This window comes from Actinia tenebrosa, unplaced genomic scaffold (assembly GCF_029948245.1).
Source record: "Actinia tenebrosa isolate PJP-AT-01 unplaced genomic scaffold, QUT_ActTen_1.0 PGA_scaffold9__36_contigs__length_13948895, whole genome shotgun sequence".
In the NCBI taxonomy this organism is placed as follows: Eukaryota; Metazoa; Cnidaria; class Anthozoa; order Actiniaria; family Actiniidae; genus Actinia; species Actinia tenebrosa.
In genome coordinates, this window is record NW_028292586.1 from 6766297 (window position 1) to 6791908 (window position 25612).

The 25612-nt window shown below is 38.6% G+C and overlaps 4 protein-coding genes and 2 non-coding genes across 9 annotated transcripts in view; 3 read left to right on the top strand and 3 right to left on the bottom strand.

Moving 5' to 3' along the window:
• Positions 1-1711: 1711 nt before the first annotated feature.
• Positions 1712-4654, top strand: LOC148904628 (uncharacterized). Of its 2 annotated transcripts, none has more exons than XM_089024645.1 (3): positions 1712-2002; positions 2203-2428; positions 2511-4654. In XM_089024645.1, the coding sequence occupies exons 2-3, from the start codon at positions 2203-2205 to the stop codon at positions 3845-3847; spliced, it is 1563 nt and encodes a 520-aa protein (XP_088880771.1). In that variant the 5' UTR covers positions 1712-2002; the 3' UTR covers positions 3848-4654. The 2 variants fall into 2 exon arrangements, with proteins under 2 accessions (XP_088880771.1, XP_088880772.1); XM_089024646.1 differs by having other exon boundaries at positions 2282-2428.
• On the bottom strand, positions 3941-6517 carry LOC148904629 (uncharacterized). 2 transcript variants are annotated; one of them, XM_089024648.1, is made up of 4 exons: positions 6222-6517; positions 5828-6021; positions 5536-5699; positions 3941-5355 (listed from the first exon to the last, which is right to left on the bottom strand). In XM_089024648.1, the coding sequence occupies exons 1-4, from the start codon at positions 6235-6237 to the stop codon at positions 4380-4382; spliced, it is 1350 nt and encodes a 449-aa protein (XP_088880774.1). In that variant the 5' UTR covers positions 6238-6517; the 3' UTR covers positions 3941-4379. The 2 variants fall into 2 exon arrangements, with proteins under 2 accessions (XP_088880774.1, XP_088880773.1); XM_089024647.1 differs by having other exon boundaries at positions 5828-6517.
• A 4927-nt stretch (positions 6518-11444) lies between these two features.
• On the top strand, positions 11445-16212 carry LOC116308455 (endonuclease domain-containing 1 protein). The gene is made up of 3 exons (XM_089024551.1): positions 11445-11612; positions 13774-14094; positions 15358-16212. The coding sequence occupies exons 1-3, from the start codon at positions 11516-11518 to the stop codon at positions 15990-15992; spliced, it is 1053 nt and encodes a 350-aa protein (XP_088880677.1). The 5' UTR covers positions 11445-11515; the 3' UTR covers positions 15993-16212.
• Positions 16213-16766: 554 nt separating this feature from the next.
• On the bottom strand, positions 16767-16852 carry Trnay-gua (transfer RNA tyrosine (anticodon GUA)). Its single transcript is given in 2 exon segments — positions 16767-16802; positions 16816-16852. It is a non-coding gene; the product is annotated as a tRNA-Tyr (tRNA).
• Positions 16853-17226: 374 nt separating this feature from the next.
• Positions 17227-17312, bottom strand: Trnay-gua (transfer RNA tyrosine (anticodon GUA)). The gene is given in 2 exon segments: positions 17227-17262; positions 17276-17312. It is a non-coding gene; the product is annotated as a tRNA-Tyr (tRNA).
• A 2563-nt stretch (positions 17313-19875) lies between these two features.
• Positions 19876-25612, top strand: part of LOC116308459 (uncharacterized) — a 31319-nt gene continuing 25582 nt past the window's right edge. Inside the window, exons 1-2 of one of the 2 annotated variants that reach the window (XM_089024579.1) lie at positions 19876-20174; positions 20593-20670. The gene's annotated coding sequence lies outside the window, so the exon portion shown is untranslated. The remainder of the gene's footprint in view (positions 20175-20592; positions 20671-25612) is intronic. The other variant, XM_089024578.1, reaches the window with a different exon arrangement.

The window sequence follows — 25612 nt, forward strand, 5'->3', positions numbered from 1 at the left end:
CCAAGTATAGAGGAATGAAATAAATAAATAAATATAACAATTAATGATAAGAAAACTCATTAATAATTCATGAAGAAAACACAATAGAAATCATGACCATGGAGATAATTTTATATCTTGAAAATAAAAAAAGGAGCTTGCTTTTCAATATCAGATGGGATTTCTTCCCAAATTTTTGACATAAGAAATTGGAAAGTAAACCAGTAGTAATGTTTAATAAACGAGCAGGAGTTTTTTATCGGGTATAAAACACGAGGCGCAGCCGAGTGGTTTTAGACCCGATAAAACACGATCTGCGAGATTATTGAACGGCTTAGAAAATTCATGATATTTGTTCTCATAGTGTACCGATTTTTTTACGAAATGAACCAAGTTTGATAGAGAAAATCCAAGTTGAAGTTTATGCAAATGAAGACGAATCTATATCAGATATAAAATCACCTTCATGGTCATGATTTCTATTGTGTTTTCTTCATGAATTATTAATGCCTTTTCTAATAGCTTTAAACTAATGTTTCCTTTACACCATTAACTGGAGTTTGTCTAGGAACAATATGATTAGACCGAATATTAATAATTTTGGTGCATCTTGATCGAAAACATGACAAAAAATCAAGGTATAACTTTTCATAATATATCAAGATGGTTGCGCTTATTGAACCGTTAGCATATACCAGAGATACACTAATATAACGAGCAATGTAGTCATCGCTGAATGAAACATTAACATTGAAAACCAATCCAAAACTCGAGTACACGACATAGGCCATGTAAGGAATGATGAAAGCAAATATCAGGGATACGAACATCCTCGTTACTTTTAGCCGAGACAAAGTTCTCTGAGTGGCTTGAGAAGCGTTACTAACACGTTTGAAGTCTCGTTGACGCTTTAAAATACGAAGGTTGATGAAAGTTAAAATAAAACTCGGTACGATATATAAAATGAAGAGAAAACCGGTAAGCAAAGCTTGATATAATGGTATTGAGCTATCGTATTTACAAACTAAAGTATAACGGTTGTCTCCGAAGTCGGAGTACACGAGCCCAAAGGCAGGAACCGAAACAAGACTTATCAAAACCCCTAAAATCCAAGCTCCAACGACCATTCTTTTAGCTTTTCTTTGCCTTAGAAAAAAAAATGGACGAAAAATGGCTCGATATCTCTCTAAACCAATAACTAAAAGATTAAGTAGTGTTAACACAGAAAAGAATAATCCAAAAAATCTAATGAATCTGCAAATGGAGTCACTTTTGACATAGTCAATGAACAGTTCAGTTGCAAACAAGGGAAAGCTGATAATAGAGCAGAGCAAATCTGACAAGGCAAGACTATTGATGAAATATTCTGTCAAGGATAGATTGAGTGCTCTTTTTATTGCATGGCGTCTTCTTCTGTGTTGCTTGTGCTTGAAATAAAGTATCAGAGAGTTTGCAATCAACCCATACACTCCAAATGAGAGCATGGCAGTGAATATTATGAGTTTGACGTGGAAACTAATGGGGGCAAATACATATTCTCTGCTGGTGCTATTGATTGCATGACTGAAATTATCGGTGGTGCCGTTTCTTCTGAGAAATCGTTGTAAAGGATTCGAACTTCCCATTGTAACTTCTGAAAAAAAATAGGGATACATCTACCTTCAGCGTTCACGGCATTTCAACTTAAAAAGTGCAAAATATGAACAATCCTTTATTTAGTTTCTTTAGGCCCTTTGCAGCTAGTGGTCACGTGCTTGGATACCGCTTAGCAACACAAAACTGGAGAGCAAGCCTTCCAGTAAACAAAAGTTGTAATAGGTCAAGCACGCGTGGTTTTATACGATAGTTTCATCGTTCAAAACGCTTAATCCTTTTGCCCTATCTACAAACACAGTAAGATAATCTTAAATTCTCTCCTTTGGACTCGATTTTTGGTTCGAAGTAACGATATTCTTCGCGTTATCGCGAAAAAATTGTCACCGCCGGCCCGCTCGACGGCTGAAAAACATGGCGACTTCGCAAGGTATGTACTTCAAAACTCTCCTTTTTTTTGGTTTCTTTTCAATTATTGGACTTCTAAAATCTCTAAAATAACAGTTTAGATTGTGAATGGTGATCGATTGTAATTGGACGGCATTTTAATGGACGATTTGTTTATTTTTTGTGAGAGTGATTCCACGTCTAAAGTCAAGACTAACCCATGTTTACATATATTCGCTGTAGATGTTAGAACTCCCGACGAGCCATCACATACCAAGAAAAATTCTTCGTACTGATATTTTTATATTTATTTTTGTTTTAGATGAAGTAGAAACTCAAGACATCTCTATCTTTCCTTCCCTCACCTTCGATGATGTAGGGAGCTACGCTATAGAGAAGTCTGGCTGCACAAGCACTTCGAAAGCGTACAAATTTATGGCGGAACCAGGCTATTTACATGACGTTAAAGGTACTTGATAGCCAAAATGTTTTTTCTATTTCATTATGATATGAATGGCAGACAATTCACACTAATTTTTCCAATTTTTTAGTGATATATACCGACCAGTGCGTGAGAGTTAAATGCAAGTGTTACCGCTCAATGAGGAAGTCTGAACCACCGCACATTTTAGAGGTGTCAGTCCAGAACAACAATTTGACATTGCTGTCTGGGCTGTGCTCATGTGTAGCCGGGGCAGGTGGATACTGCCATCATGTGATCGGGCTTCTTTACTATTTAGCCCTTCTTAAGCAACTGGGACATCGGACATTGCCTGATGAGCTAACATGTACCAGCATGAAGCAGCGTTGGAGCATACCTAGAGGATCCAAAATCGCACAAAAAGAAATACAAGACGTGCTAGTGAAAAAACCCCAACTTGGCGCTTCGTACAGTAGATATATCAAGAGTAATTTGTATTCCCCATCTACCCAGTATCCTACCCTCACAAAAGAGCACTTTAATGGCTTCCAACCACCTTATCCTCTCTTTACAACCATTCTGCCCAATCAAGATCAACTTGGCAATATCCCATTTGTACAGAGCAAGTTTGGAAATGTCCCAAAAGGCTGTGTCCTGTCATATCAACAAAAGATGTCAACTGACTACATCATAAATGATTTTACTTGCACTTCTTTCCCAGAGCTTCCCCTCTCAAGTGCAGAGGACAGATTTAATAACAATGTGTCAATCTGTCTTGACAGTCGTCAACAATCTATATTTGGAACATTGTCTGTGACAACAGAGTCATCACTGAGAGTGCAGCAGCAAACAGTCACTCAAAGTCAGAGTGATGTATGGCACCTGCTCAGAAAAAAAAGGGTAACAGCAAGCAAATTTGGCATTGTCGCTCGCCAGGTGTCACATTTTGACACCCTTGTCAATCAGCTAAACCCCACCAGATTTGTACAAACTGCAGCAATGAGAAGAGGCATTGAACTTGAACCACATGCTGCCATGGTCTATGCTAGCAATGCAAAGGGTGGAAGAGTAAACCTCTTCCCATCTGGGCTGATTGTCCACCCAAAGTGCCCATGGCTAGGTTGTAGCCCAGACAGGAAAGTTTATGACCTTGATGCCGTAAATAATGGTCAGAATCCCTTTGGCTTGTTAGAAATAAAGGTCGTTAAAGAGGGGGAAACATCATTTGACAATGTGAGGTATCTCACCAAGGACCAGAACACTAACCAGTACAAACTGAAAACAACAGACATTTATTATTACCAGATCCAGTGCCAGCTTGGACTCACAGGATTAGAATGGTGTGATTTTTTCAGTTACATTGACGAAAATTTGTTTGTTTGCTCTAGAATTAATTTTGATTCAGTGCTTTTCCAGCAAGCAAAGGACAAAGTTGATAGTTTTTTCTTCAATTACTATTTACATTAATACACTAAGATTTTTGTTGTTGTTCTCAAACCATGGCCAGATTTCTTATGATAACAAATATTATATTATTTTTATTAATGACAAATCAATTCATAATCTTAATTTATTTTTTATTATATTTATATCATATTAGTATTATATTTATTTGTGCTATTTAGATTTTGTGTTTGTTCATTAGTTTTTTTTTTTGAGTTTTCATTTACAAACAAATTGAAATAGTTACAAAAAGCAATCCAAGACACATGATAAACCAACCTGCATTAAAGATTATCTAATGGGTTATGTAAGCCACATTAATCATACATTCACCAACTTCTTACAGACACTATGCCTCATTATTACCATTGGATAAAATAAGTGGGCCTTGAAAATTTGTAAGGAGGCAGGCTACAGTATATAACTGATTGACTGAACCTAAAGTGGACAATGGCACATCTGAATCAAAAAAGTGGTACTCTTTGACTCTTCTTATTGCCCTCTCGACATGAATTCTAAGACTTGCTAGTGTCTTTGTTTTTTGAACATCTGCGGCCTAGAATTGTTCCTGACTTTCAAGAAACGGAGGAATATTTAACTCTACCCGCTTCTCCCTAAGTAAATCTTCAATGTCAAACCCTTTGTCTGCCATGACTGAATCACCAGGTTCTAACAAATCTAGAATGCCGCTGCACCTTGTGATTTCCTTATCACTAATCCCCCCTGTGTAAAGGCTAGAAACGAAGCTAATAGCTCCATTAGGGGTAATGCCTATCAAACCCTTGAGTGTAGTATTACTCTTATAACTAGAATAAAGCTGCGACTGAAGTAGTAGGGAGGTAGGTGTTTGAACAAAAATCTCTGTACAATCTAAAATGACACGTGTGCTTGCATAAAGCTTTTTAAAACCTTCTGGCATAAACCTATCAACATCGTGCCTTGAAGGCCAGATCACTTGACTACCAAGAAGAAAATACAAAAAATTAGTCCATGTGATCAATTTCCTGCAAACTGACGATTTATGTATTTGGAACCTATGAGCTAAATCCTGTCCGAATAGACCTAGTTTGAGGCGTACACAAAACATAAACAATTCATCCACAAGAAGCATATTTCTTGAGTCTGGTCTACTTTCTCTTTCTCCAGAGGCATAACAATATGTCATTTGTGCAGCACATGGCTGCAAAAACTTAAAAAAGAACTGAATATGTAAATAGGATGGGAAACCTGTATAAAATCTTATGATCTCATTGTCTGTGCCAAATCTCTCAAGCCCAAATTTATTAAGTGCTAATTGTTCTGCAGCTTGCCTCTTAATGTCCTCAATTTCTTTTGCAGCTTCAACTTTAACCCTTTTTATTTCAGTGAGGGCAGCTGCAGTTTCATTTCTACTTTGTTCAAGTTGCTTTTGTGCATCTTGGAACTGTGCTCTGAGTGACTGGACTTGTGCTTGTAGGTCATCCATGCTGAAGGTTGTAGAAGTGCTGGGACTATTATCTTCATTGTCATCACTTTCATCTGTCTGAGTGTCTCTGTAAAAAGGTTTTGAAATTATGATGACACTCAGTTCACACTAAATAAAAAATTATAAAAGACTAAATTATTAAAATTATAAAATTATTTTGGTTTAAACCAAAATAAACATCAAGTACAATTCCATCAGTCAAGTCTAAATGAAATGTATTGAAGTAGAAATATGTGATATTCATTACCTATCTACTTGTCGAATTATCTTTCTTCTTGCTTTGGATTTGGTTGACCAGTCAAAGATTGATGGTACAGCTTCTCTTTTTAGCAACTGACGTCCAGAATCAGTGGGAGGATTGTAATCTTCCTCAGTGAAGTGTTTTGAGCACACTCTGGTACTTTTGTTAACCTATTATAAATCAAATGTCCTTTTAATAACAATGTAACTGTATTCAACTATTTTTATCTTCATTACAGTTTTTTAAAGATCCACAGGCAATTCGTATTGTGCATTGATATTGTTAGATTCCTATATACCTTGAAGTGTGGGCCCACATCTCTTCGTATCTTCACCAGCCATTCCTTTTTCAATTGCTCATCCCTTGCACGGCCTGGTAAGCGGTGAAACTTTAAATCAGGATGATATCGAGAATCTCCGTTACACAAGGGAACACAACAATGGTACGAAGAATTTTTCTTGGTATGTGATGGCTCGTCGGGAGTTCTAACATCTACAGCGAATATATGTAAACATGGGTTAGTCTTGACTTTAGACGTGGAATCACTCTCACAAAAAATAAACAAATCGTCCATTAAAATGCCGTCCAATTACAATCGATCACCATTCACAATCTAAACTGTTATTTTAGAGATTTTAGAAGTCCAATAATTGAAAAGAAACCAAAAAAAAGGAGAGTTTTGAAGTACATACCTTGCGAAGTCGCCATGTTTTTCAGCCGTCGAGCGGGCCGGCGGTGACAATTTTTTCGCGATAACGCGAAGAATATCGTTACTTCGAACCAAAAATCGAGTCCAAAGGAGAGAATTTAAGATTATCTTACTGTGTTTGTAGATAGGGCAAAAGGATTAAGCGTTTTGAACGATGAAACTATCGTATAAAACCACGCGTGCTTGACCTATTACAACTTTTGTTTACTGGAAGGCTTGCTCTCCAGTTTTGTGTTGCTAAGCGGTATCCAAGCACGTGACCACTAGCTGCAAAGGGCCTATTCAGTCAAAGAAATGAAACAAAATTAAAAAAGCCAATAGCATTACGTTTGGAAAATCAGTGGTGCGTTCTAAGGAGTGTCGAAATGAGCTGAAATGCCAAAAAAGGAGTCAAACTTATTGTTGGATCAAACATTAAAATACAGACAAATTTCAATCTAAGCTAACCTTAAACCTTTCAAAAAAGGCTATTTAGTTAGCAATAGGCCCTTTGCAGTTAACAGGCCAGTTAACAGTTACGTGTCTGTACTGGCGAGTAAATTTTATTTTAAATTGGTGATTCTTTTTAGCTACTTGTAAAGAACTGAATGAAACGATGTGTAACCAGTGTGCTACGAAATGCAGTTTTATTACGATCTTCGAAACAGGCTGTAGAAATTTATTTTGCTTACCAGTGTATTTCACCCATGGGAATCAAAATGTTAACTCATTTGCTCTTATGGTGATATGTGGACCGCATAGCACTTATGAAATACATGAAGATATAGAAATATAACTATAACTTATCTATATTTCTATATCTTGATTTGCTCTTAGTGAATTAATCAGCACGTGATTACTTAGCTGCAAAGGGCCTATTAGTCGTCGAGCACGAATGGGCAGCACGAGTCAATAGTCCATGAGACCGAAGGCCAAGGATTAAAATTGTTTTGAATTAAAGTTAATAAGGTGGTGTTACACAAAAAAAAAATAGCATTTTGAAGCAAATTGTCAAAATTCAAAACATCATTAATTGTAATCTTTGGCACTTTACAGTTGATTTTCTCAATTTGCCGGAATGGTAGTCTCCCTCGCACCCGTTTTTAGTGTCGGTCATCACGCAACGCTCCCTGGGGAGGGAGCGTTGCGTGACGACCGACACTAAAAACGGATGCGAGGGAGACTACCGGAATGGCTACATGGTAAATATTTCTGACATGACATTTTTCTTGTTTTTTTTTTAGCCAAATGCCACGAGATCAACAAGGAAATCTAACAATGTATGGTTCTAGGAGTTAAACCAAACAACTAAAAAATTTAATATGAGATTTAAAAAAATTAATTTCTCAAAAATATTTGGTCCACCCTGACATTTTTTTTTTCCTTTTGTCAGTGTGGTCTTCTCTATAACATGCAATAAGGTGTTTGTTGTGTTATGTTTTTTTTAAAAATGTTCATTTGATTTGTATAACACCACCTTAAATTCAATTGTTGGGCTTTGAAAGCCGGCACTTTTTGCTACTTGTAGGCATAGTTAATAGATTAACTATATTGTAGGCTATAACTTATAGCCCACTAGTAGCTCATCCCGGAATACAGCATTGATGATGGATCGTGACTACTTGGAATTGAATACAGAATAGAAATAAACTAGGATATAATGAAATGAAATAAAAAGAAATCAAATGAAATACTAATGAATACTTAAAATAAATTACCTCTAGATCTACGCTCTTTTGGAAGGTTAACGTTTTGTGATACGAATTAAGCCAGGCTATACTACTTTGCTATGTCTAGTAACAGATGTGCGTGGTACTATTAACGTACTCACTAAAAAATAGTACAGAATCGCTGCTTTTATAGTGTTTTTAAAAATTTATTCATTAAGAACTTTTTTTCTCCAGCTAGGTTTTCATCATAGTAGTTGATATAACTGATTGTTATGTATGTCGCTGCTTTTATAGTGTTTTTAAAGATGTATTCATTAAGAACTTTTTTCTCCAGCTAGCTTTTCATCATAGTAGTTAATATAACTGATTGTTATGTATGTCGCTGCTTTTATAGTGTTTTTAAAAATGTATTCATTAAGAACTTTTTTCTCCAGCTAGCTTTTCATCATAGTAGTTAATATAACTGATTGTTATGTATTCATCAGCTTTTGTTTTTGATATCCGTTACTTGCTGTACCGGCCATAGTTAATGAAGTCATATCCTTAATGGTGTTTTTGTCTTTCCAAATTTTCGTTCAACACTCCATGCACGTACCAATTTTCTGGAAGTGCAATTCTTATTTTTTTCGGGTTTCAATGTCTTCTTTGACTTGTAGTTAATGGCACTTAAGTCTAAAACAAAGCAGTAGAGACTAGCTCACCCTTTGATATTATTTTTAGTCAGGTCAGCAGTAGTGTGACGACAGAGAATTTTAGCCGAGTTAATGATTAGCTCAACCGTTCAATATTTAATTCAATTTAGTCAATAAGTCAAATTCAAGCCCAGTTGGTCATAATAGCAGGATAAAAGTTATAGTAACTTTAGGAAGTCTTTTCTTACTACAAAGAATAACGAGTTAATCCGCAGCAATAGATTGTGCATGGCTGAAACGATGCGCTAACAAATCGGTTCCGATTATAACGATCTCACGGGAATATTCGGGTTAGTTCGCGTATTGTTTAGCCATGTGCTCATTAGCGCTAAATCTTCATTAACCTACGATCTCTTTAGAAATTAGTTTAGTTTTGTTGGATACGCGGTTGCCACAGACGCTTAAATCTGGGTTGTCCTTAAATATCATTTTAATATTTTAGCTTAGTTTATGACTTGTTTACGATATTTTCTGTTTACCATTTCGGAAATTCTAACTAAGTTATTCCCGTACCAAATTGAGTTAAAGTTTGATTTCTTTTCATAAGATGGTAAACAAAGAGTTAGTCTTTTTAGGAGTATGTACGTTTTTATGTACTTCATTACGAAGTGGTAAGAAAACTAAGATTTCTCACTGCATAGTTACCAACTAGGCTAAGTAAGGGGGGTGCACGACATACTGGTTGTTAAGATAAAACTGAGCTAGACTGGCAGCTGTCCTTCAAGATCCTTGGACTATAAAAGGAGAGTTACCACGCTAGTTTGGTGTGTTAGTCGGGAACCCGAATGCTACAACAACTTGGTACGCTTCCAACAACTTTATAAGGTATGAGTGCACCTCTTCTCTTGTTACCGAGTGTGGAGTGTAACCAAAATAGTGAGTTAATTTAGAAGTGTGATATCCTATATTTAATCGCTTAGTATGTGTGATTGGTATTGGTTACTTAGTGATATTTATTTCCCTAGCGTGTGATATTTACGATTTCAAGTTGTATTAGTTAAAATTATTCAGTCGTGCGATTCAATAAATTGTTTTGTAAAGTTACTCTCCGTTCTCATTCCTTTGCGTTAACTCAACGAACTCGCGCTGTCGCGGCATTTGAAATATAGTGCCGTCACAGTAGGAAGGTTTCCCTTTTTTAATGCGTTCGCACCGAGTTTTTGTCCAGCGAGTTTTTTCAGTTGAAAGCGCTGATAAGACGGTTAAAAGTTTTCGCAGCTAATCATATTATTTTTAGTCAGCAGTAGGAAGGTTTCCCTTTTTAAATGCGTTTGCCCCGAGTTTTTGTCCAGCGAGTTAGTTTTTTCAGTTGAAAGTGCTGATAAAACGGTTAAAAGTTTTCGCAGCTGATCATATTATTTTTAGTCAGCAGTAGGAAGGTTTACCTTTTTTAATGCGTTCGCCCCGAGTTTTTGTCCAGCGAGTTTTTTCAGTTGAAAGTGCTGATAAAACGGTTAAAAGTTTTCGCAGCTAATGCTCTGTTTATTGTTCATTATATCCTTTTGATACTTAATGGACGTTTGACTAGGCAATTAAATAAGCTATTAATTTAAGTTTTTTCGAGAGTGCTTAATGTTTTTTGCAGCTACTGCTCTATTTATTGTTAGTTGTAAAGGAAGAATTATTGAGATAGAGCGGATATTCCGTTAAGGATTCATTGAACGCCAGAAAGTCGGGATAAAAGGTATATTATTAAGATCATATAGCTAGAAAAGGAGCTTAGAAAAAGCAAGATGATTATGTTTTCTAAATCATCAAGAGACAGAATTCTAACCCTAACCTGCTGTGCATAGCCTCCGTTGCAGACGTCCTGCGGGGTTCGGTTCGAACGTCTGCAACGGAGGCTATGCTGTGCAGACGTTTTTAGTGCCGGCTCGTTCCTTTGATGATCGTCTTTTCGAGCCGACACTAAAAACGTCCGCACAGCAGGCTAGTTAAACCCCAATCTCAATAGAATATTAAGTAACTGGGAGCTGTCAGTAATCAACTGATAGCCCCCGTGGGGGGTACTCCCATATACGGACTATACGGGGATGATCCGCTGAACAGGGTATGGTTTTTCGAGCTTCTTGTCATAAACAGGGTATGCAATTTCACTCAAGTTCCAAATTCTTCCTGACTTTCCTGTCATATTCAGGGTTTCTACTTTCGTATTGACCGAAACTGGTTATTATGGTCGTAAAAAAAAAACGATACGCCAGCTGACATGATAATTGAAACAGGAACTCAGTGTAATAAATTATATCTTTTGTCATAAACAGGGTCTACAAATTTGAGTTTTTTTGTCATAAACAGGGTACCCCTTTCAGAATCCCAGCGGAACACCCCTACCCAAATTCTGGCGGAGTTCTGAGGGATACACAGGGATGACTAGGTATTTATTGGGATAAGATACAGCTTTAGTAATAAATAAAGGGTCGATATTAAAAGTTGAAGCGAAGATATGAAGTTCATCTGTTTTTCAGGTAAACTATTCTACCACACTGAAAACAAATGGCAGCGATGTTATTTATCTCAAAATATCTCATATACTATTGTTTATATATAGTTAATTTTGGACAAAGACCGTTTTGCCCAACCAGATTCTGACAGATGATATAAAAGAAATTTTTTAACAGTTGCATTTCATGATGATTGGATGATGAGAAAAAATCACCTGTCATAAATTTCTTGAACCTCTTATCATGATCTTAATGGGTACTAAAATCTATAACACATGTCAGAATACACAACTAAATGATCCTTAAAAGGTTTCCGAAATATTTTGACGCCTTTAACCTGCTATTAAAAGCTTAGAGTAATATACATTTTATAGGAATTCTGGAACAATGGACCGAAAAACAAAAGACAAGGTTTTAGGTAAAAAACGCAGTCAGTCCGGTTTGAAGAGACGTCTTGATTATTAGCCCAACAGATTCTGTTTCGTGCTAACCATAATGAAATACTTAGCTTATGTTGCTTTGATTTGGTGTCTTGTTTTTGCCACGAAATCGATGGCTTCAAGTAGTGCCTATGGATGGTTCAAGAACAAGGGTAAGACATGAGTCAAGCTAACAAAATAACGTATTTTTCAAAATGAAGTGATGTTTTGCACCAAATCAGCCATAAGTTGTATTGTGCATTGAAGTCAATTAACTTCATTATGCCATGGCAGATGTCGGTTTACTTTTTCCTACCCTTTTATATATATATATATATATATATATATTTATTATTATTATTATTATTATTATTTTATTATATAGTCAGTTATTTTTACACTTTTAGGTACGACATCAGTGTGATAAAAACCATATCAGTGAACTGGAAATTTTGTCATTTTATCGACCCTGAATGTGTGTGTAATAAACAAATTATTACATCTCCATTATATATTCTTTGTCTTTATCATTATATTGGTTCCTGAAGATATGGTACCGCTTGACTAAAAAAACTTATATTTTCAGTCTAAAGCATAAAAAAGGTCATCAAACACTACATGAATGTCATGTATAAATATAAACTAAAAATATATAAATATAAATATATAAGTATAAATATAAATTTTATATATAAACAGATTTCCAAAAATTATCTTGTTTTCGAATACAGAACAATGGGAGACGAAAAGACAATGGATATGCATATATATTGTGAGCTCAGAATTTTTGGGAATGCACAAGTGTATAGCTAGTAATTGTAAATATAAATATAAAAGTACTCTCGATCCTCTAGCTAACGTGAATGCGTAAATATATTGTATATATTATTGTGTATATATTTATGTATGTATATAATATAATATATATATTTAGGCACTGCCTAAAAGCGGAGCTCCCGATACGGAAGTCACAGGGAGAACAATTTGAATGAAACTGAAAGGTGAAATAAAATCGGCGAAAAAATCTTCAATTATTTTTTATTCGAAAAGATGATAATTTCTCCCATAATAAAAACCATGCAGTGAAATCGAATCGAAATGCACTACATCGATTTTTGTTTTTTTTGTTTTTTTTGTTTTTTTGTTTGTTTTGTTTTGTTTTTTTTTTTTGCGCGAGTATACTCTCCCATTTAGGAATTTTGTACACAACTTACCACCACCCCCAGGGGCTAGTTTTGTTCTTGGAATATTCTTCGACAAAATGTTTTCCAAGGCTTTGAATCTCTTTTACTTAAAGAAAAACGAAAGCTAACTACAGATAATCTCCAATACAGTATCAAGTTTAGTGAAATTTACCTCGGATGTCTTTCATTGAAATAAAAAACATAGCTTACATTCATTTAAACAGTTGACAAGAACAACTGAGACAAAATAAAAAATAATGCAAAAGGCAATGCAAAATACAAAATGACTCATTTCTTTGGCAGTAAATTGGCGTTTGTAAATGTTTTTGAATATTTTTTAGCTTTTTAGAGTGAAAGTCTAGTAGGTCTTTATACAATAACATCTTTCAACAACACAAATTTAAGCTCATTTTTATAATCATACTTGCTCGAACAGCTTAATAAACAGTTGAATATTTGGTAAAAATTTATATTTCATTTAATGATTAAATAAATTATCTGTAGAAAGATATCTAAAAGTCTTTTTTGTTTTGCCGACTGGACCCCGCGATAGGAGGCGAACAAAGCTTTTTCTTGAACGAAAAACATACGATAGCTAGTTAAAAACAACCGAATTGTGAAAGATTTGCAAAGCTAAATAAAGGACGAATATTTGTAGTAATATGTTCTTCATGTTATATTTTCTCCAGCATTAAAATAAATTAATCTTATCGATAGAAATATAAAAAGTGCTTGTCAAAAAAAATAAATAAATAAAATAATATATATATATATATATATATATATATATATACGATTGTTTGCTAAAAAAACACACACCTGAATTCTTGAAGAACACTTCTTGATCCATCTTTGACTACATGAAAGTGTTTTTTTAATTGTTTTTGGTCTATAACTTGTCCTAAAGCGATTTTTTCTGTGATTTTGAGAGCCGCATTTGTGAGTAGTTTTGCTTTGATATCAAGCGGGATTCCTGTGTTGTGTACACGCCCGGACGGACGGACGGACGTACGTACGGACGGACGGAAGTGACGTCAGCCAAACCATGAAAAATCAACTCGATGGTTTACCATTTTTTCTTAAGTATGGGGCTCCGCTATAATTGAACTAAGATTGAACTATACTCATCTTTTTTATGTCTAATAAATAGGGGATGGACTCGGCGCCAACAGCACTGGACCGAACCATCACTACTCCGAGAGTGGAAGTCCTAGGGCTATAGTACAGTCCACGGATCCTTGCTACACACAGTACTTCGTAGGACAACAACCACCAACGGGCTTTAGACCGAATTCTCCGTACATAAAACACATATGTCAACAAATCTATGACTATAGTGACGACACCCTCTATGCGACGATGTTTGATGGACATACTGGAATCGCTGTCTATGCAGCATACGGTTTACCACATGATCAAGTGCCACTGTTGGGGACTTTTCCCAGGATACAGAAATGGATTCAGAATCCAGGTTATACAGACTTTATTCAACAGTAGTTTTCTGTCTGCCTTCTTTGCCTACCTGTAATTCCTGTTTTCTTTTATCTTGGTTTGTCTTTATATCTGTTTATATCAGTCTGTCTTTTGCTCGGCCTGGCCTGTCTGTCTAGCTAGTCTGTCTAGTGTTTCGTTCGGTTTACCTCTACCTAGAGTGATGTCGAGTGGCCTGTTAAACATACTAAGCATAATATAAAGTAAATTGCCAGTACCATCCAATACTAATTTTAAAACAACTACTTCAACTATTTCGATTCCACTGCCATTACCATTACGAATAGCGGTAGCATTATCCGAGTATCAGTATAAGTATCGGTACCATGCATGATCAGTATCAGAATCAGTAGCAGTAGCAGCAGCAGTAGCAATACCAGTACCAGTACCAGTACCAGTGCAGTATTATGCAGTACCAGTACTAGTACCAGTACCAGTGCAGTATTATGCAGTACCAGTACCAGTACTAGTATCAGTACTAGTACCACTACTAGCACCAATACCATTACCAGTACTAGTACCAGTACCAGTACCAATTCCAGTACCAGTACCAGTACCAGTACCAGTACCAGTACCAGTACCAGTACCAGTACCAGTACCAGTACCAGTACCAGTACCAGTACCAGTACCAGTACCAGTACCAGTACCAGTACCAGTACCAGTACCAGTACCAGTACCAGTACCAGTACCAGTACCAGTACCAGTACCAGTACCAGTACCAGTACCAGTACCAGTACCAGTACCAGTACCAGTACCAGTACCAGTACCAGTACCAGTACCAGTACCAGTACCAGTACCAGTACCAGTACCAGTACCAGTACCGTACCAGTACCAGTACCAGTACCAGTACCAGTACCAGTACCAGTACCAGTACCAGTACCAGTACCAGTACCAGTACCAGTACCAGTACCAGTACCAGTACCAGTACCAGTACCAGTACCAGTACCAGTACCAGTACCAGTACCAGTACCAGTACCAGTACCAGTACCAGTACCAGTACCAGTACCAGTACCAGTACCAGTACCAGTACCAGTACCAGTACCAGTACCAGTACCAGTACCAGTACCAGTACCAGACCAGTACCAGTACCAGTACCAGTACCAGTACCAGTACCAGTACCAGTACCAGTACCAGTACCAGTACCAGTACCAGTACCAGTACCAGTACCAGTACCAGTACCAGTACCAGTACTACTACTGCTTTTGTATGTAAAGCAGACATTTTTTGTCCTTCGTTCTTCTAGGTCTCGATAATTTCCGGCAGGGAAGCAATCAGATGTATAAAGACAACACTCAAAACATCCAAAAAGGCCACTTGGTACCAGCGAGTACATACTCCTTTGATTGCATTTATATGGTGTCCACGTTCAGGTACACCAACGCTGTACCTCAATATAAATCATTCAACGAGGGTCCATGGAAAGTCTATGAAGACAGAGTGAGGTTGTTTGCAGCCAGTGTTTGTTATCCAGCTGGTGGGGACCTCTATCTCTTGACAGGAACTTCAGAAGCTGTACTTACAGCACATGGATTTCCGAAGCAACCGGACCCCCTAACCTATTTCCCGCATAATAACCCGACCAGATGGGATAACATAGTCATCCCTAATTCCATGTGGACGGCTGGCTGTTGTATTCTACGTAATGGCGGTATAGTGGGGGGATTTGCAGCGATTGGAAACAATGTTCAAGTAAATTCTGAAATGCACCAGAAAAAAGTGGCAGAACTGCAAGATATTCTGGCAACAGGTATTGGCGGCGTAGGGGCGACGATTAATTTGTTTCCAGGAAATGAAGGGTGTTCAAAAAATTTACAGCAGTTTCGATATGAAGAAGGAGGAACGCACCCAGGGTGGACAAAGGTCATAAAACTCAAATAAGCAATATTCCCTTCCCTCCCCCCTTCCCCCTTCAATTTTGGGGCCACTACGCAGGCTAGATATTTCTAGTTACAAAGCAACGTGTTCCTGAAGGGAGGTTTAGCATCGTGCAACAATACTGCCAAAGTTAATTTTTTAGCTATGTTGACTATGCTAGCTGGAAACATCAATTAAAACTAGTTAAATAATGCAGAGATGATGTATCAGATGGATTTAGTAGCAAATAAAATCCTAAGCGATAAAAAAGACTTTCAATTCCAATATCATGACAGTCCACTTCACAGTTCCCTGCGCCATCTTGAAAGTTAGCCGTGCCTTTGCATCGAAGGGTAACGAACGGTGAGCTTGTAATGATAGATACATGTGCATAATTGTTCAAGGTGTTAAAAAAGGTTGAGTTTTAACTTGTTAGATTTGAGCCTGATACTCTTGCGAGTATACCACACACAGTGTAATACAAAGAAACCAAATTACTCAGTATCATCTATCAACAGGAACTGGAAGCCAGTTAGAATGTTCATAATGAGTCCGAGATAAATCCACGATTCAAAGAAAGTTTTGGCAAGAAAAACACCTTACTGATGGTTTTCAACCATTCCCAAGAGAATTAAATAACAAAAGACACGGCGGCCATGTTGGAGGATATAACAAAAGGACTCATTGACAATTCTTTTGTTTAGTTCCTCCAACATGGCCGCCGTGAAAACCATCAATAGCGTTAACATTCAGATATTAATGATACGCTTCATATAATATATGAAAAAAATTAAAAAATCCTTCGAGCCGGATTTGAACCAGCGACCTAGGGATATCTTTGGATCTTCTACAGTCCCCCGCTCTGCCAACTGAGCTATCGAAGGATCTATATAAAGAATTGCCCGAGTATGTGTTGTAAAGCAATAGCAAGAATGCTTAGACATGTACAGGGTGCTTCTTGACCATTCAGCAATAAACAATTCTTATTGCTACTATCCTTGAACGTCGACGATATACTAAAATTTCGTGCTAATTGGCCATTCAGCAAGAAAACTGCATTTTCAACCATGAGTCAGTGCCCCAACCATGCGGTACACACTGAGGTAAAGAAGATATTCTAGTTTCTATCCTTATTGCCAATATCTTTGAAAATAAGGGTTCAGTAAGTTAACGTCGACGATATATTATTGGTTGTGACCCAACTGATTCAGCAAACATTGAAAATAAACAGTGGTGTTGCAGCAAAAGGAAAAAAAAATCCTTCGAGCCGGATTTGAACCAGCGACCTAGGGATATCTTTGGATCTTCTACAGTCCCCCGCTCTGCCAACTGAGCTATCGAAGGATCTCTATGTTAGTATAACCGACGATAACTATATGATGTAATATAAATGATTGTTAAATGTTTTTCTGCCCAAGCTTATAGCCATCCAACATGGCCACCATTGTTTTGCACCTGCAAATTCATTCGGGGTTTTCCCGGGTTCAGTCGCCGAGAAGGGTCTGGGGTCGAGAATACGAACTAATGACGTCGTTAATGACCACCGTTAATGGCAATTTTATGGATTTGGACACCAAGACACCGTGTCTGGAGATTCAGAGCTAATCCCCAGATCAATGGACCACACTTTTCTAGGGCCTGGAAAAAGGTCAGAACTTGCACTCGAGCTTGAATAAAAAAGTTATCAAAGAAAACTGCTTCGATCAAGCTTCGATCTAAAATCTCACTTCTCCCCAATCCCCCCATACCGGAGACCCGGTTTGCAGGCTAGGCGAACGACGTTAGGTAATAAGCCAATCGGCGATAAGCGATAGGAGATAGGTCATTCCAAGATCCAAGATCAGAATAGCTGGAATGACTGGTGTTTCTAGTTGTTCTTGTCAATAACACAGAGGTTATTTTTTACATATTAAGCAAGTTATTCGGGACGAGGTTGAGCAAAATATCGTGATCTGTTAGTGGTTAGCCATTATTTGCTGATGTCAAAGGCACTAAGAATAAGCAACATTGGACAAGGTAGGGCAAAATATCACGATTAGTGGCGAGCGAGCACATATTTGCTGATGCCTAAGGTATGGGCAAATAATTGCTTGCGAGATCTAAATACTAACAAATCGCGATATTATTTTGACAACCAAGTCTAAGGATAGTTTCATCATTCAAATCGTTTTTTCCCCCGTTTTCTTTTTGTGATTTGCTTGTTTTTGCTGCCTATCAAGCATACCAAGTCACAGGCAAGCCAGCCATGTTGACAAATTAATGTTATGTTACTGCGCATGAGCAGACTATTATTTGCATTAAAACGGCTTTACATCAATCTCGTACCCAGAGCCTGCGTTTCTTCTGGCCTGCGGCGAAGAACGAGGACTCTGGCATAATCCATTTTTTGGCGCATGCGCAATTCTCGGAAAGTGAGATATAAACTGACAAAATAAGCAAAGTAATAATCAAATCGAAGTCAAAATCAAAGTAAAAGTCATAGTACAAATTAAAAATCGGGGGGGAAAATATTTTAAATTTTTGGCAAGTCTTTGAACGCGTGCGCTGTTATACCGGAAGTCCAAGAAATCCTGGTCTCAAAAAATGAATTATGCCTGAGCCCTCGTTCTTCAACGCAGGCCAGAAGAAACGCAGGCTCTGGGTACAAGATTGGCTTTACATCGGCCGTAATTATGCTTGCATGCATGAGTGGGCAGTTGTCTCGCGGCCAACCAAAGGAAGGAAAAAATAATTTGAATGATAATTAATCACGATGTTTTGCGATAACCTAGTTAATACTTTATCATTCAAATCATATTTTTGGCTTTTTCTGACAGCTCAGGGAAGCAAGCCATGTTGACAAATGCAACGTTATTTCGCATGAGCAGACTATTATTTGCAGAAACGGCTTTGCACTGCAATGCGCATGACTGAGAATATTAGTTGTAGGCAGTTATCTCAGCCAACCAAAACGACGAAAAAAATAGCTCAAATGATAATGATGTTATTTTTAGTCGACGACAGCTCGATTATTCGTGTTTAGATCAGTGTGTGCCCACAGTCCCTCTCGGTTGTTCAATCCCCAACAATCATCACCGGATCGCTATTAGCCCTACGCCCTTTCAACCTTTTTTGAAATAACTGTATACGACGATTTAACTAATTGTTACGAATTCTTTAAACGTTTACAGTGTTACCATGGCTACGGTGTCTTTCCTCGTTGCTTAGCTGCAGGTGGTGCAATTTGAAATTACCTTTGCAAATTTTCTGGTAACTTAACTGCCATTGGGGTCAAAACTGAAATCGAACATTTATTTTTCAGCAAAAGTTAACGCACAAAAAAATTCATACCAAGTGAAGCGACACTATCTCTGTCTATCCTTAAAGATTCGACTTCTCTCGATTGCTAATCATGTATTTACAAAATCCCAAAGCAACTCTTCAGAAATAAGTTATTTTTGCTCAGGTTTGCTCAGGGGAAAAAAATTCGCACTAGCTTGTTAGTTAAAAATCAACGACCATGAATTAAGCTCCGGGCTAAAAAGGCTCTTCTAAACAGAATAGAATGCTAAAAAGATACAATGGACAGAGCTTAAAATAAAGAATACAGATCGGTTATGAAGAGAATAGCTATCATCTATAACAAGCCGTGTGATATACAGGTATTTGCATTCTCATTGAAAATGTTATCAAAACAATCAATCCTGTTGACAAAACGATTCACTTTGAGGATCTTGGTCTGATTGTTTTCGATCACACTAATTAAAACTGTACTCACATTTTTATTGTTTGCTGGGAATTTTCATTACCTGTCGAGGTTTTCTGAATACTGTTGTGCTAAACGTTATTTGCTGTTCATTTAGGTGTAATTAAAAAAGCAGTTTTGTAAAGGAAATTTTTATTAAACTTCTAGCTCCTGCTGGGAATGACCAAGCAAACTACTAGCGAAAAATTTTGACGAGAGCTGACGAATCCCGCTGTGTTTAATTAGGAGTGACAGCTTCATGCAAGTGGATTTGAGCGTTTTGCTTAGCTTTGTCAGTACAATTGCTATTATATTCTTGATCAAATAGGTTTTAGCCCCCGAGGGTAAAAGTGTGCTCAAAGATAATAAATATAATAAGTTGGTCGCTAGTGGACTCTTTAACAAGGTAGACACCGTTCCAAAGGCAGATTCTCAGGACCTCAAAAGTGGGAGACGTTTGAAAGGCTTTTGGTCAAGGAAAGGTAATCCCTACGCTAAACTACGTATTGTACTAAGAGCACGAAACGATCGAAGACCAGACTTACTATCCATTTACCGTACGGACTGATCACTTTACTATTTTAACGTCATTTTGATTGTGCAGTCTGGACATTGCGACGGACAACCCATCGTAACCGATACCTATGGGGTTAGTAGTGCTATTTTCATGAAAACCTCTCGAAGACCCTTTTCTTATATTGAAATATAAAGGTTTCTTTAGGCTTGATTCAAAGTGACGGCTACGTACGGTTCTGATTAATAATCAGATCCAAACGCTTTCCTGTGTGTATTGCGTGTTACTTATCTTAGTGTTGGTCTGTCAGGAGCCATCGATAGTTGACTTACATCATTATTATTATACGATAAAATGTAATCTCGAGTTTGCATTTTATGGACTAGACAAAGATGTTTTAAAGATGTACAAACATGTGGCATTCGACCGACAAAAACCAACATATGCATGTTATCATATACCAGGTTGGTTTAATTTGATCACGTGATATGGCGCAGGGCATAAATGAACGCAATACAAATATGGCAAAGTTTAATTAAAGTGTTAGCACCTCCAAAACGTACACAGATACTAACAAATTATAGAATCTTCTTGTCTCCTTTAATCGTACTTTGTTTGGTTCTTTTTGAGTCTACACGTGTCTACATGTATATAATATCTCGTTACCATTTACGTCATTTTCACCACGTGACACTCTCCCCTGCTTTGAGAGGTCACCATTTTTTAAAAGCTTAGTGAGTCCTAGCGATACCTCCTTGATAAATACCGGGGTGATCAGTCCCAGCGCCATATCACTCCTCGCTCTTTCCACTCACTTTCTTGCTCCTGTGTCTAATTATCATACATAATTAATTTTCTGGTGGTTACAACACCCTAACATTTGCTATCTTATGATGCGTTACAAGAGAATTCATGATTTTTTTTTTATTTTTATTTTTTTGATACTAAGTGTTCATAAGTGTTCCTATGTTTTTGTATATGACATGAGTATGTGAATATCTCTGCCGGCTATCCATAAGCCAAAGGTACAGTGTTCAACAGGTGCCAAGGAGGATTCACTGGGTGCCAAGGTAATCCGCAGTACTGCATCTGGTAAATGCCGTGGTTATACTGGAGTGGCAGGCTTGGGGGATATACCATTTGTTGGTATGGTGGTATTTGCACACTGTGAACCTGGTTGAACCCATACCGTTCAGGTGGAGCACGTGCTCTTCGTGGGTACTGGTTACCTGTTCTTCCTATTCCATGCTCTGGTTCAGGTGGCGCCGTGGTCTCTACCTGATTTGCTGAGTTCTCTTGAACTGCATCGTGTTCCCCTGCAGGACGTTCCACTTCAGATCTCTCCCCCTCCAGTTGTAGAGAATCACCTTGTTCATCATGAATATCCTCAATGTCACTATCTGACATGTTAGAAGAGTCATCAGGTGATTCTGGTTCCTGTTGTATGGGGCTTTGTCGTGCTGGCTGTTGTTGGACGTGCTGTGCGGGTTCTAGGTAGTCGCAGGGAAAGAGCAGGTTTCGATGCAGGAGTCTCGAGTTACCCTCGCGGTCTTCTCGCTTCACTTCATACACCGGGCCCGTCCCCTTTCGGTTTACTACCACGTATACAGTATCTTCCCAGTACGAACGAAGCTTGGCTGGTCCCCCTCGAGGCGTGAGGTTTCGAACCAGGACACGGTCTCCTGCTTGAAGCTCCGTGTAGTTAAGTCGACGATCATAGTAATCTTTGCTCCTCTCGTTACACTTTGCTACATGCTTCCGGGCTATGTCGTATGCTGATTGCATCGTCGACTTCCATTGTTTAACGAATTCTCTTTGGGGGAGAGATGCACCTTCAACCTCTCTACCGATGATTAGGTCGATAGGTAATCTTGGCGTTCGGCCATAGAGCAAATAGAACGGCGAAAAACCTGTACTAGCATGTGGGGTACAATTATAGGCGTGGACAACTTTGTTAACGGAATCCTTCCACTTGCTTTTCTTGTCCTCTGGCAAGGTCCGCAGCATTCCCAGCAACGTTTGGTTGAAACGCTCTGTTTGTCCATTTCCTTGTGGATGGTATGGTGTAGTCCTGGCGTGTTTGATACCGCTTAACTTTTCCAGTTGCGAGAAGAGGTGGTTTTCGAATTCTTTCCCCTGGTCATGAAGAATTTTCGCTGGAAACCCAAAGCGTGGGATGAGATCGTTAAAGATTTTGTCAGCGACAGTCCTGGCAGACTTATTCTTTGTGGAGTACGCTTGAGCAAATCTTGTAAAGTGGTCAACGACGACTAATATGTACTCGAAGCCGCCGGCGCTCTTCTCCAGGTGAACAAAGTCAACAGAAATAAGTTCGAAGGGCGACGATGACGTCAGGTGTTGCATCGGGGCACGAGTCGGAAGTTGAGGACGACGCTGTTTGAGGCAGTGACATACCTTAGTGACGAAATGAGTTATGTCATCTTGCATCCCGGGCCAAAAGAACCGTTCCCTTGCCAGGCAAATCACTCGGTCTGCACCCAGATGACCCATTTCTTGGTGGAGTTCTTTGTAGACTAAAGAGCGCTTACAGTGAGGCAGGACCAGTTGATTATAATTTGTTGTTCGTCGACGTAACAGACCGTCGTCGCTCACCTCCAGCTTCGTCCATTCTCTCAGTAAAGCTCTTGTCGACCGCGATTCAGTCATTAACTTACGACGTGATGGGCGTCGTCCCACACGTTTCAGCTCCAAGACTCTGCTAATGGAGAGATCACTTTGTTGTGCCATCTTCAAGTCGCTAATTGTTATTCGGCTGCCATCAACATCTATCAATGATGGCTGATCCATGACATCAACCCGGTTTGTAACTGAAGCTATCCACGTGGTGTCTCCAGTTCCTAATGCTGTTACTCCAACAAGAGTTGCGTTGACTTCGTCACGTGATGTGGTGTTATTATAGCACGTGTCGAGTTGTCCCATGTCCATTGGCATTCGGCTTAAGGTATCAGCGACGGTGTTCGAACTTCCAGGGTGGTATTTTATGGTGAAATTAAAGTCCGTAAGCTCCCCGATCCAGCGGTGACCTGTAGCATTCAGTTTTGCAGTAGTCTGGACATAGGTCAGAGGGTTGTTATCTGTGTATACAGTAAACTTGGGTGCGTAATATAAGTAATCTCGAAAATGTTCACACACCGCCCACTTTAACGCCAAAAATTCGAGTTTTCCTGAGTGCATGTGATAGTTGGATTCCGCGGGTGTTAGAGTACGTGATGCGAAACCAATCGGTTTCAATTTACCGTCCTGCTCCTGGTATAATGCAGCTCCCAGACCATCTTTGGACGCATCTGTAAACAAGACGAAAGGGATGTTCCAGTCTGGGTAACTAAGGACCTGTGGTGACGTTAAGGAGTCAATAAGGCTGTTGAGAGCCTGTTGGTGTCGTTCTTCCCATTTAACTACAGTCGATGAGGCTGTACGGTCCTTTGTCTGTTTTGGCCCCTGCAAAAGCTCAAATAAACATTTCGCAGTTTGTGAGAAGTTAGGTATGTATTGCCGGTGATAACCTAACAGTCCTAACAGTTTTCTCACATCGGACACGGATGTTGGTTGACTCTTCTTTAGTGCGAGTACGGCTTTGATGTGAGTAGGATCAGGTCGATGCCCGTCCGCCGACACGATTCGACCGAGACACGTCACCTCTCTTTTGAACATTCTACACTTCCTAGGCTTTAGTTTCACGCCATGTTCGCGGAGACGGCGCAAACCGAGGCGAATATGCTCCACATGTTCCTCAAATGAGCTGCTAAAAACGATAACATCGTCAATATAGGGGATACAGATTTCATCCCTGAGTCCCGTTAAACAATGTTCCATAAATCTTTGATACTCGGCTGGGGCGTTTTTCAGGCCAAATGGGATTCGAACCCATTCGTACAAGCCCCAGGGGCTAACAAAAGCCGTAAGATGTCTTGACTCTTCTGAAATAAAGCCCTGGTGGTAAGCTTTTCCTTGGTCTAGCATGCTGAACCACTGGTTACCACCTAAGCTTTCCAGGATTTCTTGTACGCGTGGAAGTGGATGTCGATCTGAAAAAGTTTTCTTATTAAGCTCACGAAAGTCTACGCATAAGCGAAGATCACCGTCCTTCTTTCTGACGCAAACTACTGGCGAAGAAAATGATGACCTGGATTGACGAATCCATCCCTTATTTAACAAATCCTCAATATAGTTTTTGACTTCTGCGTACAATGGTCTTGGGATCCTAGAATATCCTCGATTCACTGGGTCGTTAGCCGTCAGGTGAAGATTCATTTGCAACTCTGGTATGCAGCCGATGTCTGCATCTTCTTTGGAAAATGATTCCTCCTCTTCAATTAGCATTTTTGTAGCTAACGTTTTTTGTTCTTCCGTGAGATCTCCGAGTTCAATCTCCGATAGTGGGCCAGTTAAGATAGCTTGCTCGTCACAATTTGATTTCAAGATGTCCGACACTGAACTAGATTTAGCTGAACTGTTGTCCGCTCTAACACCATTAACACCGGACCGACGTACATTTTTCTCTTCTGCGAGTTTAACTTCAACGGGCGTTACCGAGCGTACAAGGTGTAGTTTGCCTAGTACAGTTCTGCTTTTCAGGAAGATATCATGTTTAGAGTTATTCTTTACTTCAACTTCTACTCGACAAGACTTCCCGCGTTTTAAGCTCACGATAGTCTCATTAATTTCAAGACCGGAATGGATTGTCCCGTCCACTTCCGGTTCAAACAAAGCTGGTGCATTGACATCAAGACTTCCGGTATTTGCACGACAGGTTACAAGTACTGTTTGATTCATCGGAATAATAATATCTTGTTTAACAGTTTTCAGGTTACACAGTTCCGTTTGGCTAGTAGATTGTATAAAGTCAATAAGTCCCGCAACATTTTTACTTGCATTTCCAATGAATGAAGAAGATAACACAGAATTCAAGATATTTACATCAGTTCCATTTTGACTAACAAAGTTATTAACGACTTCTTCGATTATATTAAATCCAATGATAGGCAAATCAAGAGGTTTTTGTGATACCAGAAATGGTGTAGCTACATGGCAGGAATCGTTCGAATCATTCAGTTCAAAATCAATCTCTACCCATCCCACAAATGGAAATTGGGTTCCGTTAGCGGCTTTTAAGTCTAGTTTTGAATCACCAATAAGTTCTGACAATGGACGTATTTCTGCTGTCGGATAATTGGTTATCACAAAATCTTTTGACACTACAGACACTTGGGCACCAGTATCCCACAGTGCGTTACAAGGTACATTATTCAAAGAGCAAGAAATTGTGCACTTACTTCCAACCAGTTTAATCAGTGATGTCCGTTGCTTTGGTGTTAGATGACTGACGAATATTCCACTTTCCCACTCGGCGTCTTCTTCATTACTCGCTATCGTAGAATATTGGGA

Coding starts and splice junctions, on each gene's coding strand:
- LOC148904629 (XM_089024647.1), bottom strand. CDS start 6,103: ATGGACGATTTGTTTATTTTTTGTGAGAGTGATTCCACGTCTAAAGTC. Junction 5,700..5,827: donor ATGTGGGCCCACACTTCAAG/GTATATAGGAAT, acceptor GATTTATAATAG/GTTAACAAAAGTACCAGAGT. Junction 5,356..5,535: donor ATAATTCGACAAGTAGATAG/GTAATGAATATC, acceptor ACCTTTTTACAG/AGACACTCAGACAGATGAAA.
- LOC116308455 (XM_089024551.1), top strand. CDS start 11,516: ATGAAATACTTAGCTTATGTTGCTTTGATTTGGTGTCTTGTTTTTGCC. Junction 11,613..13,773: donor TGGATGGTTCAAGAACAAGG/GTAAGACATGAG, acceptor TCTAATAAATAG/GGGATGGACTCGGCGCCAAC. Junction 14,095..15,357: donor GAAATGGATTCAGAATCCAG/GTTATACAGACT, acceptor TCGTTCTTCTAG/GTCTCGATAATTTCCGGCAG.
- LOC148904628 (XM_089024645.1), top strand. CDS start 2,203: ATGTTAGAACTCCCGACGAGCCATCACATACCAAGAAAAATTCTTCGT. Junction 2,429..2,510: donor CTATTTACATGACGTTAAAG/GTACTTGATAGC, acceptor CCAATTTTTTAG/TGATATATACCGACCAGTGC.